Genomic DNA, 16,782 nt, shown 5'->3' on the forward strand with positions numbered 1-16,782 from the left:
CAATGACACATTTTCTCAGTATTAATGTATTGCAATAAATAGAAAAGATGAGTAAAATAATAAACAAATATAGTAAGTAAAAGTAAGGAACAAACACACAAAATAAAACAGTTATGATGGATGAATGATCGTTAAATGTTAAGCTGTAAAGACGGTTTCATTTTTCAATATGCACCCTAAAAATTGTTCAATTTAAGGCTTAAAAGTGGAATTTCATCCATTAAATATCATCTAAATATGAAAAAACTACTGAATTAAAAGGGATTAACTCACAATAACATTTTGAATCTATACTTTTTATCATTCTTAGTGATGTAAAACACATTTCATGATTAATTATAAAAAGATTTATGATGAAATATTACCAGCAGGTCCATTTAGTAGCTGCTCTGGAGCTTTTCAATCTTCTCACTTTTCACAACACTGAACCAACTTTTCATTCATGTCACTTTAAAAGTTCACATTGATTTTTTAAAATCATATTTTTTTATATACAGTGATGAAAGTCATATTGTATCGGTCTTTAAAGTGGGGTCCAAGGGGGCCCCAGGTGTCTCTGAGGGGGTTAATATTAACTATTGCATCCATAAGTAACACAATAAATATATGATTGTTCTGGTAAAGGGTTTATTTATATAATAACACTAATATCAATAATAATAACAGTTGATTGGGGGTCTGTGGTCTAATCTTGTCAGTTTTGAGTCTTTGCCGTAAAAATATTTGACAAGAAGTGTTTTTAAAATGAGAATTTAGGGCTTTATTTTGAAAGCCAAAACCGGAAACAGTAGATAATTACAGCATTCAATTGACAGCAGTGTCACAAACAGCTGGAACTTATGAGTCACTTCACAGTTTATCATTTACATCCAATTTAAATCGTCATAAACTACATTTTAATAAAGATTATCTCACATATGATCAATTTCTTCCATTTCTTTTATTCTGCTTTCAATGTTATTCCTCTTTTATTCCTGTTTGCTGCGTCTTGTGTGACTCCGCCTACAAATTCCTGTGTGTCTGGGCTGTGAGGACGAAGAGGAGGAGGAGGAGGAGGAGGAAGAAGAGGAAAGAGAGGCTGGTTAAAAAAGTGCTCGCGGACCCTGAGCTGAAGAGGAGATGATCAACAACAACAACATTACCAGAAGCAACAGCAGCAGCAGCAGCAGCAGCTCTCAGTGTGAATCTCACTGCTGCAGCTCTCACATATAACACACATTCATCCCTCTCTCTCTCTCTGTGTGTGTGTGTTTATTTATTTTCCTTCAAGTTTTACTCTGAACTTTTTCTTCTTCTTTGGGAGTCGGGAGTTTTTTTTGGTTTCCCAGTGACTACATTGTGTCATCGAGAAGAGGAAAAAGAAAGAAAGAAAAAGAGCATTTAAAAAAAGAAAGAAAGAAGAAGAAGTCTGGTGGAGAGAAATCATGGAGATCCTGGACAGTAGTGAATCGTTTTTACACTGGGACAGGAACCTGAGCGAGCTGTCTGAAGCCGGAGAGATCGACTGTGTGCTCTACACCAATGTAAGTTATCGATCAGCTATTGGAAATATATTGATGTATAGATAAGATATAGATTATAAAGGTTTATAAAGGTTTATTCAAAGTGGGAGCAACTCTAGGGCAAGAGCAAGCCATATAACTTAAAGTGTGCATGACTACAGCACAATATACTAGATAAATGACTGTAAAAGCACTAAAAGACAGTAATAGTATTAATAAATAAGTATTTTATGCATGCATATTAAAGAAAAACTGGAGCATTGATTATATAAATGTGTTTAAACAGTAACTTTTAATGTCTTAGGGTTCAAATGGGTCCATTATAAAGAAGCCCTGCAGCTTTTTCCATCTATAAGGAGCATAATTGCACTTTTCCCCTCTTCTATATTCATATATTTTCTATTCAAGCTAATGCATTCTTGTGATTTCTGCACATTTTTAAGTCTTAAAAGTGATTATAAGTCAATTTATACTGGGTGACTTTATAAAGACAGTTGCTATTAGAGGAGGGATGGTTAAAGAGTGTCAGAGTGGGAGTGTGGGAGTGATCGATAAGCACCAGGTGAGCCTCTAAGGGGGGAATAATCACCTTTTATCTCACTTTGAAGAGGCATTAAGAGGTAGTAGTGTGTGTGTGTAGGGGGGGAGGGGTAATCTATAATCTGTTTAGTGTGTGTGTGGGTGTGCCTTGCTCTCCGTTCACGAGTTGAACCTTGGGGTCCAGGATGCAGCAGGTATGAGCTGCTTGACTTTGAGGCTATACCTCTCTCTTCTTCTGTGACCTTCTGCTTCTTTATTTAAAACATCAAAATGAGCAGAAAGTTTTTAAAATTGTTTATTATGTGAAAGATATGAGTCAAAGACTGTATTTAGAGATGGATTTTGCATCGTTTAGATGATGAATGATGATGAAATGTTAGAAAATAAGTGAAAAGACTCAAAGTGATGGCTTTAAATAACTCCAAAACTCAATTATATTCAACTTAATTACATTTTTTGGTCATAAAAGTGAGAAAAGTAGCACATTTAATAAGCTGAATAACAGAATATATGCATTTTTTTTTGCTGGATGAACGGCCCAAATTGCTGTCACACTAATCAACACTAGTTTGATCATATTTAAAGAGAAAAGAAAACAACTTTAAGATAAGATTTGAGGATAGGACATCAGTTCTCATGTGTCTTATGGTGATTAGTTCCTCCTGTGATGAGCGAAGGTGTGGTTGTAACTCTGCTATCTCATTGGACGTGAGGAAGTATATATTTCATACGACGTTTCACTGCAATAGATGGACGATTTTATTCTCATTTGATAATTTATGCATGGATGTTTACTTAATCACTAAAGCTAAATGAAGATTTTAAGAGCTCTGACTCTGCAGGAAGAAACTTAATCATGAGTAGAAACAGAGCTTGTCCTTTATATATCATTTTATTGATTCATAATGGTGATAAATATTCAGTTTTCCCCTCACTAAAGCTCATTTTGGGGCTCTAAACCACATTATATGCTTGGAATGGTTCAGGGCCCCTCAGGGTTTCCTCTCTCTCTCTCTTTCTCGTCCTTCCCCCTTTGGCATCGGTTATGTCACCGTTCCTGTCAAATATGCACATCTGTAAAGCGTGCACAGTAAAGAGATGCACGTGAAATCCAGAAGAAAAGACACCTTGTTGCACTTCATGTGTTTCTTTTGGAGGATATCTAACTGGGTCCAGCTGTGTTTTCCATCTTAAATTGGACACATTGATCTGTTTGACAACTCAAATTAAAAATATTCAACTTTTCTGATAAAGAGCAGGAAAAGCCAGAGTAGGATGGCAGCTCACGATCATAATTAAAACTTTTTTAATGACTGTGTCGGTGTGCAGGAACTGATTAGTAACTGGCTCTGGTTAATGAGTTAATAGCAACTAGAATTAAAGTTTTAATTAGTTTTTTTCCAATCTTAACCTTGGATAGAATTAAAAAAACACAATGTATGTGACCAAAACTGACATCCACTGAGATAATCATTGTTAAAACATACATTTTGTTGATTTTTGTCATAGTTCTGGTCTGTTAGAGATCACGTTTCCTAAATTTTGTGCATGGCAGTACTAAGAACATGAATCTACACACCTAACATGCACCAAAAACCTCATTTTAAACTCAATTATCTTACTGAACTTCACCAAATCACCAAATTTAGCTGCAAATTCCTTTTTTTTCCTGAGCAGCTTTTCCAATTATTCTGCAGAAGGACACACAGGGAGTTAATTAAAGCTTTGCTGGTGTCAGTGGTTCAGCTCTGGAGCTCAAATCCCAGAAATGTGGGGATGTTGAAGCTAAATCAGGAGCAAATGTGACTCCTTCGGTCATTCAAAACTATTATTTTCCAGCACAGTTACGCAGCAATATTGAATCTGATGTTAGTGGGTTAGGAGGACAAAGCTTTACCGAATATGAGCCTTAAATATTAGTTGTTTTTGTGCAGTAAAAAAGTGTTTAATAGTGGAGAAGCTTTGTTTCCAGATAGTTGAGTATGAAAATGTACAATTTAAAGTGTCAAATTTTGTCTCCAGTTTCTCTCTGCACACACACGCAGCATCTCCTCTCAGAAAGATGAACCCTGCTTTCTAACGGCCGGCTCAGTTATGTAACTTGGACGCGTGCTGCTCCAGACATATGGTTTTCTGGGTAACACTGAGGGCCAAGAGGGGAGTGTGTGAGACAAAGACTTGTGTGTGTGCATCACATTTGTGTATATGTGTGTGTGTGGTACTAGACGATGGGAGGAGCGACTTGGGTTTACAGGGAAAAATCCAGCTGCCTCTCAGGATGGGAATCAGACACCGTAGAGGCCTTCTGAGCCTGAAACAATACACACTCACACACATGCACACACACACACACACACACACTGACACACACACACTGGCATTTGGCTCTTTAAGGAAAAACCTGCGGACAGGTAAAGACGTGTTATTAAAGCTCGAGAGGGCGTTCAAGCTGTGAATGTAGGTCCCCTTTTTTAAAGTCCTGAGGCTACAGTTGTTGTGAAATACCAGCAGACATGGCCAGACCAGTGAGCTCCAGCTGCTGCTCTGCTGTCAACTCAGCACAGGAATTTTTACTTTCTAGAAGAATTACAAGTTTTTTTGGCAGATTGGCCTGTTGGTCAACTTTTCGGGGGTTGAAGACAGAAAAACCCCCCCCATAAAACACACACAAAACACTCCCAGTGACGAACATCTGATTTGAGCTGATGTGGATTTTTTTTTTTAGGGGGGGATGTGAGTGCATCCTCGTCGCTGGTTGGTCCTTCTTAAAAGCTTCTGGTTTCATTTAATTCTCAGCATCTTAAAGGAGAAACTGAGCCTTTAACATTTACAGCTGGTCTCCTCCATATAAGACACATGTATAGAGTTGGATGATTCTGCTTTAAGGATTGAAGTGTTTGATACCAGTGTAGAAATCAGTGTGATGGTTAAGTTATGCCAGGGAAAATCAGTGGAGGTCAAGTTATGGGTGTGAAATGCAGAGCTGGAATAATTAAGTTTGTCACCAAATTCTTCAGCCACAGTTGTTAAAATCTGTAGAAATGCCAGATATTCTCAAAAAATCGAGATTTGAATTTATTTACAGTTGAAGATGCAAACTTTTCTTGTGCTCTCACAACTTTTGAGACATTTTTCATCAATTGGTGGGAAACTCGGTGGGTCCTTAAAAAAGTTTGGTGCCTTTGGTTAAAACTTTAGTGTAATAATAACTTGAAGTAGGGCTGCAACTAACAACTATTTTACCTTTCTTGATTAATTGTTATGTGAAAAAAATGTCAGGAAGTAGTAACAAATGCCTCTTCAAATGTCAAATTTTGTCCGATCATTGATCCAAAATCTGAATATATTCAGTTTTCTATCCTGTATGATGCAGAATAGCTTCAAATCTTCATATTTGAGAAGCTGCAGTGAGCACGTTTTTCATTTCTGTTTCAACTGATTGACTTTCTATTGATAGACTAGTCGATGCAGGTTTGCATGAAACTTATGGAAACTTATCCAGTTGTTTCATTGCTTGAATATTTTTCACTTCAGTTCCTACCAAAAGAAACTTTTCTTTTTTCTTTTTTTTTGCAGAAGCAGGGGGCGGGGTGTTATGGTATAAACGTTCATCTATGTCAAACATGAAGCCACTGCCTTCCCACACACACACGCACACACACACACACACACACATGCACACATGCACACACACACATGCATGCACACACACACACACACACACACACATACTGTTCATGCTTTACTATTTATAGAATATTCACTGAACTAACAAAAGCATCTTAGTACTTCTTCTCAACACAACCTGGCCTTTATGTGTTGGTATGTGTCTGTGTGTGTGTGTGTGTGTGTGTATTGGAGGGTGTGTGTGTGTGTGTGTGTGGAGGGGGGGGTGGGTCGTGAATGTAAAAGAAAACTCAACAAGACTGTAGTGTTTGAATCTGAGGCAGCATCAGAAACAGACTGGAGTCTTTGTCCCCCCCTGGCCGTGCCCCCTCTGAGTTCGGGTCTCTTTCTCCCCCCTGTGGGTTTGTTGACACGGGATTCCTCACAACAATGTAAACCCTCTCAGCTGGAAGCATGTGTGGGATCCTCCACACAGCGCCTGCTTCTCCCATCATTGAGAGGTCACTCCTATGTCTCTCTCTCTCTCTATCTATCTATCTCTCTCTGTCTTTCTCTCTCTTTGTCTTTGTTGTGTAAAAGCTTTTATCATAATCAAGTTTCTCAGGTTTTATAATAGCAACACTGCATCAATATGAAGTATGAAGGTGCAGCTCTTTCTTCTCCACTCAAGCACTATTTAAAAAAAACAAAAACAAACTGTATTGACGTCATAGTTTGGCTTCATCTTTGTGACATTTATGGAGAGGAAATCTACTGATAAAGACATGAAAATGATCAATATTTCTACTTCTAACCAGTTTTCCTCAAGAACTGAACATATTATAATAAAGTTGATCCAGATAGATAATAAAACACCTATTTGGTTCGACAGTAACATCTTGCATAATCATTATTACGCTCTGAAAGATCTTGTTCGTCAAGTTTTTGTAGGAAGTGTTTCGCTCTCGTGCTGTAATTATAATCATTTAAACCTGCTGTTGAGAAAGAGTAGTAGCTGGATCTGTGTCTTGTCTACTTTAAACTTAGATTTCCTCATTGTTATATCTTCATCTACTGTAGATAAATAATCCATCAACCTTTTAAAAGGGACCTAACAAAGATTTTTGTGATTTATATACTGTTATAATGTTAGTTATCGATGTTAAATATGAGTCCAAACCTTCAGTTGAACGTATGTTAAATAGCCAGCTCTATATTTGCATTCTGAGGCTCTGCTGGAATATATTAGCATGATTTACAGTGTGAAAAAGCTCCTTATTTATCTTATACTGGCTCTTTATGCAGCCCCCTCAGTTCAGCCTCTGTCTTATAACAAGCCGCTTTAGCTCCTGTCTCTTTATGGCCCCGCTTCCTCTTCTGATTGATTAGCTTCCAGTAGCTCAGGAGGCTATGTAAGCTAACAATTGTAGTAGGATTTTGATTCTTTTTGCTGTTTGTTACAAGAGACTTCTGAAATATGACATTTTTACGTACGTTTGTCTCAAGTTTTGGATGTTTGACTCTGTTTAACATAGATATCCAACATCATACCGGTATAAAAATGGCAGAAAAATACATGTTCCCTTTAATACTGCAGCATACAATGATATTTAAGACAGTAGTTTGCTTCCTATTTTGTGGTAGCAACCTGACAGAAGCTCCTTCCTGTTTCAACATGACATTAACTCTGTTTACATTCACTAACGTAACTCTTTAGTTTAATCAGAGATATCTTAAGTGTGAACTCTTTGTCCTCTAAAGCGAGCTCCATATAATAAATGGTTCTCCCAGTTTGGTGTGGAAGAGCTCGACCATCGTCCCGCACAGAGCCCTGACCTCAACCCCATTCAACACATTGGCGATGAAGTGGAACGGCTACTGTGAGCCAGACCTTATCGCCCCCCAACATCAGTGAGCGACCTCACTAGAGCTCTTGTGGCATGAATAGGAGCAAATCCCTTGTAGCTAGGTTCCAAAATCTGGTGGAAAGCCTGAAAGTAGGAAGAGGGGAGGGATGTAGGATGACGCTCAGACGGTCCAGAGAGAGCGGCCTTTAACTTAAAGCTCATTCTTCATCTTCATGCACACACTTGTAGCTTTAAAAAAGAAGAAAAAAAAAAAAGCTGGCATGGCGCTCAGCACATGGTGTACTAGCTGCACTTGTGGTGAGGAGAAGAGACGGACATGCAGAGTAAAAGAGTATATTTGCTCTGCACATGCTCCAGGGATTTCCAACTATGTGCCTGCTTACATAACACACACACACACACACATATGCACATGCACACATACACACACAAACACAGAGCATACCTGCAGATAAAAGACTCATCTTTGTCTATAGATCTAACACCAGCTGTAATCTTGCACTTTTTAAAAAATTAGTATAAATGATAGCTTTGACATCTCCTCACACAGTCAGGATAGAGATATTTATTCAGCATCAGCACACACACACACACACAGACACACACACACACATATATACACCCACACACAGAGTCAAGTGTAAACAGCTTGCTCCATGTGCTCACAGTGCAGCGCCTGTTCTCCGTTCGGGCAGGGCATCCTGCTCGCCCGCCGAGGCCCTCGCTCTGTCTCTGTGCTCTGAATGGTCCGTGTGTTGTCCGCTGTAACATGAGTGTCAGTCAGTCTGCAGAGAGAGAGAGAGCCGGGTCATTCAGGACGCCGGAGATCGAGATCGAATAAGTGACGACACGATTTCGCAACCCGGTCACATTTTATTGCCAATCAAAGGTCAAGTGTGTGTGTGTGTGTGTGTGTGTGTGTGTGTGTGTGTGTGTGTTATGTTTTACAGCGAGGCACACGTTCCAGTTTTGCATATTACAACCCATCCTATCTGTCAATCAGCTGTAGTGTAGTGCTAAATATGTAGCATGGCCCCATGTGTCAGATAATGAAGTGCACATGTGTTATTATTGCAGGCGTGGTGCCGGATCTTCAGGTTGTTCTGTGTGTACATTTAGGATGAGATGACTAACAAAGACATATCACACAGTTCATGAAAAGCTTCTTTGATTGTGCTGCTGCTGCTGCTGCTTGTAGAAAACTGTCAGACATTAAGAGAAAAAATTAGCTTCAGGTGAGACAGCAAAGGCTTCATTAACCTTCCTTCCTTCCTTCCTTCTGTCCTTCCTCCCTCCCTCTTTCTTACCTTCCTTCCTTCCTTCCTACCTTCTGCCCTTCTTTTTTTCCTTCCTTCCTCTTTTCCTTTCTCCCTCCTTCCTTCCTTCCTTCCTTCCTTCTTACCTTCCCTCCTTGCTTTCTTCCTTCCTTCCTCCCCCTACCTTCCTTCTTTCCTTTCTTCCTTCCTCCCTTCCTCCTTCTTTCCTTCCTCTATCCCCCTTTCTTACCTTCCTTCCTTCCTTCCCTCCTTGCTTCTTTCCTTCCTTCTTTCCTTCCTTCCTTCCTTCCTCCCTTCCTCTTTCTTACCTTCCTTCTTTCCTCTGTCCTTCTTTCCTTCCTTCCTCTTTTCCTTTCTCCTTCCTTCCTTCCTTCCTTCCTTCCTTCCTTCCTTCCTTCCTTCTTCCTTCGTTCCTTCCTTGACTCTAGGACAACAGGAGGGTTAAGAAAGTCTTGCTCTGTGGTCTGAATGAAAGTAGTGGCTTTCAATGGACCATGCAAATTCCAGTTAAATTTAGAGTCACGATATGTAAATACTACAATAAAATGTAAGTTGTAAGAGTAGTACGCTTTCCACATGGCAGCAGCTGCACAGTACAGATTGTCTTCTTGCTTACTTTATCTATAAATATCAAAAGAAGGCTTAAATTTGGTTCATTAATGTTAGAAATATCAGTATGTGATGTGCTTGATATGCAGCTACTGTAAAGAGACCTTTAAAGGAGATGAATCATGCACATCTCCAGGTCTATATTTTCATTCTGGGGCTCTACTGGAATATCTTTACATGATTAACAGTTATCTTATACTGACTCGTTATGCAGCCCCCTCAGTTCAGCCTCTGTCTGTTAACGAGCCTTTTTAGCTCCTGTCTCTTTAAGACTCAGTTTGTGGCAACTTCCTCGAGCTCCAGAGGTTACATAATCAAACAATAGTTAATAGGATTATTATTCTCATTATTTACTTGAGTTTGAGTCTTAATCTGAATACCTTGAAAAACCTGTGTAGCTACCTTTAGCAACAAAAGAGTGAGATTAAAATTGATGGCAGTTTGTGTGCACGTGTGAACAATTTGGCATCATCATGAGGAAGAAGAAGTAGAGGGAACAAATGAAACACTCACAGCAGACTGAAACCTTCACTTTTGACTTAGAGGGAGAGTTTTTACGGACATTCAACTCAAGTTTTAGAACTTTGACTATGTTTATTATACACATCCAACATTATAACAGCACAAAGAAACGTCTGCTTTAAATTGAATCCACTTTTACATGAAGGTCTCCAAGAAGAGGCTTTTTTTCCACCCTGTGTTTAAGTGTTTAAAATCCTGACATGAATGTTTAATATTTGGCAACTCATTTACCTCATCATTCCTGTCAGTGTTGTCTTAATTGAAGCCACTTTTCTGACCTTAAAGTCTTCAGAAAGTGACAGTGGAGCACAGCTGGTGCGCACATGGACGCGAAGGACACGTTTTTCTCTCTCTTTCAAAATCTGATGCAACTTCTCTGCCTGACTTTGAAAGTGGACTCAGACTTGGGGTTTGCTGCAGGCAGCCATTTGAGAGCGAGGCGAAGGTAGTAATCAGCGTGTGAGGGATCATTATGGAAAATCCACAGGAGCCTTGGTTCTCCGAGGGGAAGCTAAATTTACACAGCGTCAGTCTGTATTTCTGTCCGTCTGTCTCTTCCTTTACCCTTCTCTCTTTTCTCCTCTGTCATTCCTCATTTGTCTGTCCCTCATCTGCCCCCTCTTTCTCCTTTTTTTTTGGCTTAAGGCACCATAAAAGGTTTTTAAATGGGTGTGTGGTTCAACAGGGTGTGGGTTTAACCTCCCAAACAGTCTTTTATACACCCAGCCCTAAAATGACCCCTGAGGGCAGTTTTATATAAATTTAGTAGAAATGCTACCTTTTCCACTACTTTCTTACCTCTTATTTCTTGTCTTTAAGCATATTTGCACTTTCAAAAAGATGCTAATGTTGAATTTTGAGCTTCTGTTTAAAAGTTTTTCGCTTTTTGAAAGGAAAAAACTATAAAATATCGGTCTTTTTAGACTTAAAGTTGTATAATCAGCAGAATTCCTCTCCTTTTTTTTCTTCTACAGACTTTTTTGCATGAGCTCCAGTGTTTCGGGTATTAAACATCAAAGTGTTTAAAGCCTTTAAACTGCTTATTAAACAGTAAGGTGTATAAGCTGCGAGACAGACTCAACTTTGATGTTTCCTTTATGGATCTGAAGCTCATATCCTGTGTCGCCGCTCAGATGGTACAATCAAGACCTGCTGAAGACAGAACCTCTCCATCCGCTCTCTGGTTAACCTTTCACCTCCCTCCTCCTTCCTCCTCCTCCTTCCTCCACCTCTTCCTCATCTTTTCATTCCTTCAGGGTGAGCCGAGAAAGGACGAGTCAGCTCCTGTCCAAAATGCCAGAAACTCCTCTGTTCCTCCAGCTGAACTGTCGCTCCTTTTTTACCCTTTTTGCTGAGTTTAATCCATCTTTATTTTGCTCTCCAACCACCCTTCTTTCTACCCAAATTGCCCTTTCCTGCTCTGTTTTTCTAATTTAACCTCCTTCCTTTTTTAGATGTTCTTACATAGAAACCCATTAGTCTTAATTTAACTTTTTTCCCCAACTACACAACATAATAAGAGGCTATTTTCACTTGGTGATTTGAACATAAGTGGACAGCTGGCATTCACACCTGTGTCTCCAAAGTGTCCAGATTTATGTTACTGGCTACGTCACTTCCACACAATTATTACATCAGTCTGTCACCAGGTAAGAGCCAGATTTGATTTGCACAGGCTAGCTAAGAAACCCAAAATGTTTCAAGTACCAACATGCGTATACAGACTGTTCCAACTATTGAGACTGGCAAGATGAAGGTTGGTTGGGTTTTTTGAAACACTTTCACCCAAAAACAACCACCGTATTCTTGCATTCATGACGTTTTTTCCTGCTATATCCTTGTCAGGGTCGCATCAAGAAGCATTAGCATACACACTACAAAAGATAAATGGTTAAATGCGTCCCAGACCTCATTTACACTCATACATAGAGTGGTCGACTTGTGATCCAAACGCCCATTTTAACTATAAACAGGGTGATAGTCAGCTTATTCCCTGAGGATATGTGATGCTTGGAGTGAATTAAACAATCAAACACAAGACTCAGATTTCTGATGAAATGACCGCTGAAGATATGTTTTTACATGTCTTGTTTATCAGTTGGTGTTTCTCCGCAGTTTCCTCCGAATTTCAACCATATCTTTGGCATCTCTGAGATCTCTGAAGAGTAGAGCCTTCCAGAGACATTTACAAAGATAGATGGACCACCTCAGAGTTTAAGAGACTCGATTTAAGAGCAGAGCTGCAGTAATAAGTCAGTTCATTATGCATTATGGCAATTAAGCAGTTGTTTTAGTCAGTTCCAGCCTCTTAAACGTGTATATTTTCTGGTTTCTTTAGTCTTTCTTGATACTAAACTGAACATCTTTAGGTTTTGGACTTCTGGTTGGAAAATAAGTGGTTTAAAAACTTGGGATGGGAGTTTTTTCACATTTTTCTGACATTTTATCGACCAAACAATTGATCAAGTAAAACAATTGGTAGATTCATTGTTAATTGCAGCCAGAATAATTAGTCCTCCACTTTGGATTCATATCTTTTCTTTTTTGTGTCTATTTTCTCCCCTTTTTGACTCATATCTAATCCCATCTGTGCACCACTCATCCTGTTATTTGTTCTTCTGATAACGTAAACTCCTCTTTCTGTACACGTAGAGTCTCCAGCTGCTTCTTTTCACCTCACATCACATTGAAGAAACTCCAAATCCTGTGTGTGTGTGTTTTGTTTTTTTAACACAAAAATATTCAACACTGATAAATTATAGACCTCCAGCAGCTGGGGATTAAACAGGAGGGTATTCCAAGTAACCAGATAAGATGGGTTGATTTGAGCCATCTCCAGATGTGGAAGGGAGTTTAAGGGGAGAAAACATGGGCCAGCTTCAAGTATTGAAGTTGGGAGTGATTGGAGTTGGAAGAACATTTTTTTGGCATATTCTTCATGTCAAGTCTGGCAGTTGGCTGTCATCGTTAATGTTAGTTGATTTTGCAAAACTCAACTTCTTGAAGCAATGCTGATGTTTCTTGCTACTAAAACACTTGATTCAAAGTTTAGGATAGTTTATGTTTATTGTTCATAAACAACATGAACTAAAGTCTTCTACCTCAAAAGTCAAATGTGCCAAACACAACCTTTTTATAGCCTTATTTTCCACTTAAATCCATAAAGAGCAAACTACTTCCTGCAGCGGCACTTGACGTAAATCTTAAGGTGTCATCCGTCCGATCAGTGACGGACTGGGATAAAAAAACGGCCCTGGCATTTGCACCCACAAGCGGCCCAACTCGCAGATGCAGACCCAACGCACGGAAAGAGAAGCATTTTTGATAGCCCCAATGATGGTCCAGATAAACTCCCATACTTTCAACAACTGCATAAGAAAATTGTCATATCAATGCACAAATAAACCATTATGAATAGATTGTTAGAGCCAGCCGCTCCATAATAAAAACATTTGTCTTACCGTCATGCAGTTAACAAATTGCGAAGGAGCCTGCTCTTTTCCGCAACAAAAAAAATAATCCAATTTGGCGCATTTTTCACCCTCAAACAGCAGCGCTTTCTTGATCTTGTCTCTCTTTTTCTCCGCTCCCCCTTTCTGTCGCTTAGTGCCTCTATTCATTTTTTCTAACCAGTTAATCGTATAATCACCACCACAACCAATCTACTGAATGACTTGACCACCATTAGTCCAACTTCCAACACACAAATGCGCAGACGCGATTTACTACACTTTTTTACTTTTTTACGCGATTTACTACACTGCCATGAAATTCCCAGAAGGCATTGCTTCATTTTAATTTTCTCAAACAATCAAATACAAAATACCAGTAGATTTGTTTTATTTCAAACCATGAACATTTTTTAAAATCATAACAAGAAATTTCCCTTCAAAAGTAAAGCAGGCTGATGTAAAACTTGAAATACACCATGACTATGATGTATACAGGTATGTGTGGTATAAATACCAATCAGGTCAACAGTGTTAAGTACTGCATGCAAAATCATAAGAGATATGAAACCTCGAAGCGCGTTGGGAAGTTGTTCAGCATGCAAGAGAGAGTGGACCGCGTCAGCGCCACTAGGGGCCACTGTGATCCATTTAGCGTGCTCGGCCGGTCTAGACCTCTGCGCGGCCGTTCTGGCGTCCGCCTAATTGCCAGACCGCCCAGTCCGTCCCTGCACCGGCCCAAATAGCACGTCGGCCCACCGGGCATTTGCCCGGTATGCCAGATTACCAGTCCGTGCCTGCGTCCGATATGGATGAAATTCCTACGTATACTAAACCAGACATGCATGATAATATTGGCTTTTGACTTTTTTATTGTATTTGTTTTGATGTTTTAACATTCTTCTTTCTTTATCGTTTTTATTCATGTTTAGTTTGTCCTTTAATCTCTTTTTTTAAACCTAGTTTCAGTCTTTAGCTTTTATTAAACTTTATCTTGTATTTCTTTTTTTAACTTTCTTAGTCTTTTTTTTACTCTAACTCGGGATACTGTACTCCGCTATCGTTGTTTAGGTTGGATCACAAACGTCACTGCTGGCATTATTTTTACTGCAGACTAAACTTTGACATCATGGAGCAGAGAAAAGGCTGCATTGGTTGATTGATGATGTTGATGTTGAATCTGTGACAAATAAACTGAAGTGAAGTGAAGTGAAGTGTGGGAAAACTGTATTAGTAAAACAGACAAGGGGAAATCTGGTGTCAGGGCTATTTTTGTCAGTGATGTCAGTAACGATGCCTTCCAGGATGTTTGAGATATTAAGATCCAAAAACATTGCCTCAAGCTGCTGCTTTTTAAAATGTCAAAGTATGAAATGAGCGATATATCAGTTGTATTATCAACCCTATAGAAAACTATACGGGTTAAATGCTGCTGCTGCTCTCTTCGGATTCCTCTAAAAGGGCAACCCTCAATCACACGTTCCCCCTGCACCAACCTTTTCATTTGGTGATGGAGCGAACCCAGACACCCATGCAAAGTTAAATGTCTGTGTGTGTGTGTGTGTGTGTGTGTGTGTGTGTGTGTGTCTGTGTGATTTAACATTCAAGCGTGCCAGCACTTGGCAAGCATCCTCTACAGAAAGCTGCGATTTAACAGAGGAATTAAGATCAGCGGCGCGCCCAAACAAGTTTCCTGGAGTGTTTGCCTTTTCCAAGGATTAAAAAGCTCACTTGGAGGTGCCCAGCGAAACCGGCGCTGACCCAGATTTTTTTTTTACCAGCATCCAAGCACAACTGGAGGTGAAGGGGAGGAGGAGGAGATCTTTACTACAACAAATGATTTGAGGATAATCCTACGAACAAACAGCCAGAGAGAAAGAGAGAGATAGAGAGAGAGACACAATGAAACACAAACGAGGAGGCTGATACATGAGATAAGCTTCAAATAAATCTCCAAATCTTCTCACTTTCAAACAGAAGTGAGTTAGAGACACTTGTTGAGTTGAAGTGATCTTTTAAAACATGAGAGAGTTCAGAGGAAAGAGGGAAGAGACGAGAGAAGTTTGTGTTGGAGGGAGAAAATCTGAGAAATGTCAAAGGAAAGATGGTGTGTGTGTGTGTGTGTGTGTGTGTGTGTGTGTGTGTGTGAGGAAACGGGTGAGAGAGTTCAACAGTTGAGAAACAGCTGGCTTTGTGTGTGTGTGTGTAGAGTGGTACTGGATTGCTGGTCAGTGTTACAGAGGAGAGAGGCGAGATGGAAAAACTTATGCATGCGTGTGTGTGTGTGTGTGTGTGTGTGTGTGTGTGTGTGTGTGTGTGTGTATGTGTGTGTTTTGACCCACTTTCTAATGAGCATACACAGATGATTAGACACATGAAGACAAGTTGTGCTCTTGTGTTTGACACTAACAGAGTCTCAGCGTCTGGCAGATGTGTTTAAGAAGAGGAAGTTTAGTCTTTATGATAGTAGATTTAAGGATAGATAGTAACCAGAATGGATTCCTTGACTAAAAGACACACCAGAAGTTTAACCAGCCTGTTAGATTAGAGCCCAGAAGTTCATCATCTTTGACAAGAAAAGCTTAAAAATGGTAGTAATAGTTTCAATTAACTCAAAAATGACCCAGAAATGCACCTTTTTTTTCTTCTTTTTTTTACAGCAAAGAACATTTTCCTTAATCTTTTCTACTGATGGTTTAACTGAGAGAGTTTCATGTTGATCTGAAGCCCAGTTAACACCTGGCATTGATCACAAGTGGACAGCTACAAGTACAGGTGTGAAAGCACTCGAGATGCATTGAGGATGTGTTAAGATCCGATCGCTCAGTCAGACCACATTGGGTGCTGGTCTGGTCTGGTCTGCACATGGCCACATACTTTCAGCAGTGTTTACATAATGTGTCCTGGGTTACATTAAACCAACCAAAAGCATCATATTATAGTGCGAAACAGGGATGGTGTCATCTACTTCTGAGCCCTCCATCATAGCAGCATTGAGATTTAATAGACTGGCTTTATCGTTGTTATGGTGATACAGGGAGATGAGAGAAACCTAAAATGACCATAAATTATTATATATATACCATATTCACTTTATTTAACTTATTTGTATCCACTTGTTTCATTTGAGCTCAGCGTGAGAGTTTATACTGCAGTGCAAATGGAAATGATGTGTGTTTCTGTGCATATAGAGCAGGGAGACGCGAGATCTGATCTTAAGCGGTCACTCGAGACACACATGGAGACGCACGTGGAGACGCATCTGAATGCCAGGTGGAAACTTATATACAGTAGTTAAAGTTGTCCGCTTGTGAAGAGCTCCAGCTGTGCAGTACGGTACCTGACGTAACATTGTCTGAAAGAGAAATGGGTAATACTTTAACTTCTGGATCCACTTCACGACTCTATT

The 16,782-nt window shown here is 39.6% G+C and overlaps 1 protein-coding gene across 1 annotated transcript in view; it reads left to right on the plus strand.

Annotated features, from left to right (window-relative positions):
• Positions 1–1,388: 1,388 nt before the first annotated feature.
• Positions 1,389–16,782, plus strand: part of creb3l2 (cAMP responsive element binding protein 3-like 2) — a 39,699-nt gene continuing 24,305 nt past the window's right edge. The window contains exon 1 of the mRNA XM_053314156.1: positions 1,389–1,523. Coding sequence (XP_053170131.1) covers positions 1,425–1,523 — 99 coding nt within the window. The 5' untranslated portion in view covers positions 1,389–1,424. The remainder of the gene's footprint in view (positions 1,524–16,782) is intronic.

Source organism: Scomber japonicus, chromosome 23 (assembly GCF_027409825.1).
Source record: "Scomber japonicus isolate fScoJap1 chromosome 23, fScoJap1.pri, whole genome shotgun sequence".
NCBI classification, from domain to species: Eukaryota; Metazoa; Chordata; class Actinopteri; order Scombriformes; family Scombridae; genus Scomber; species Scomber japonicus.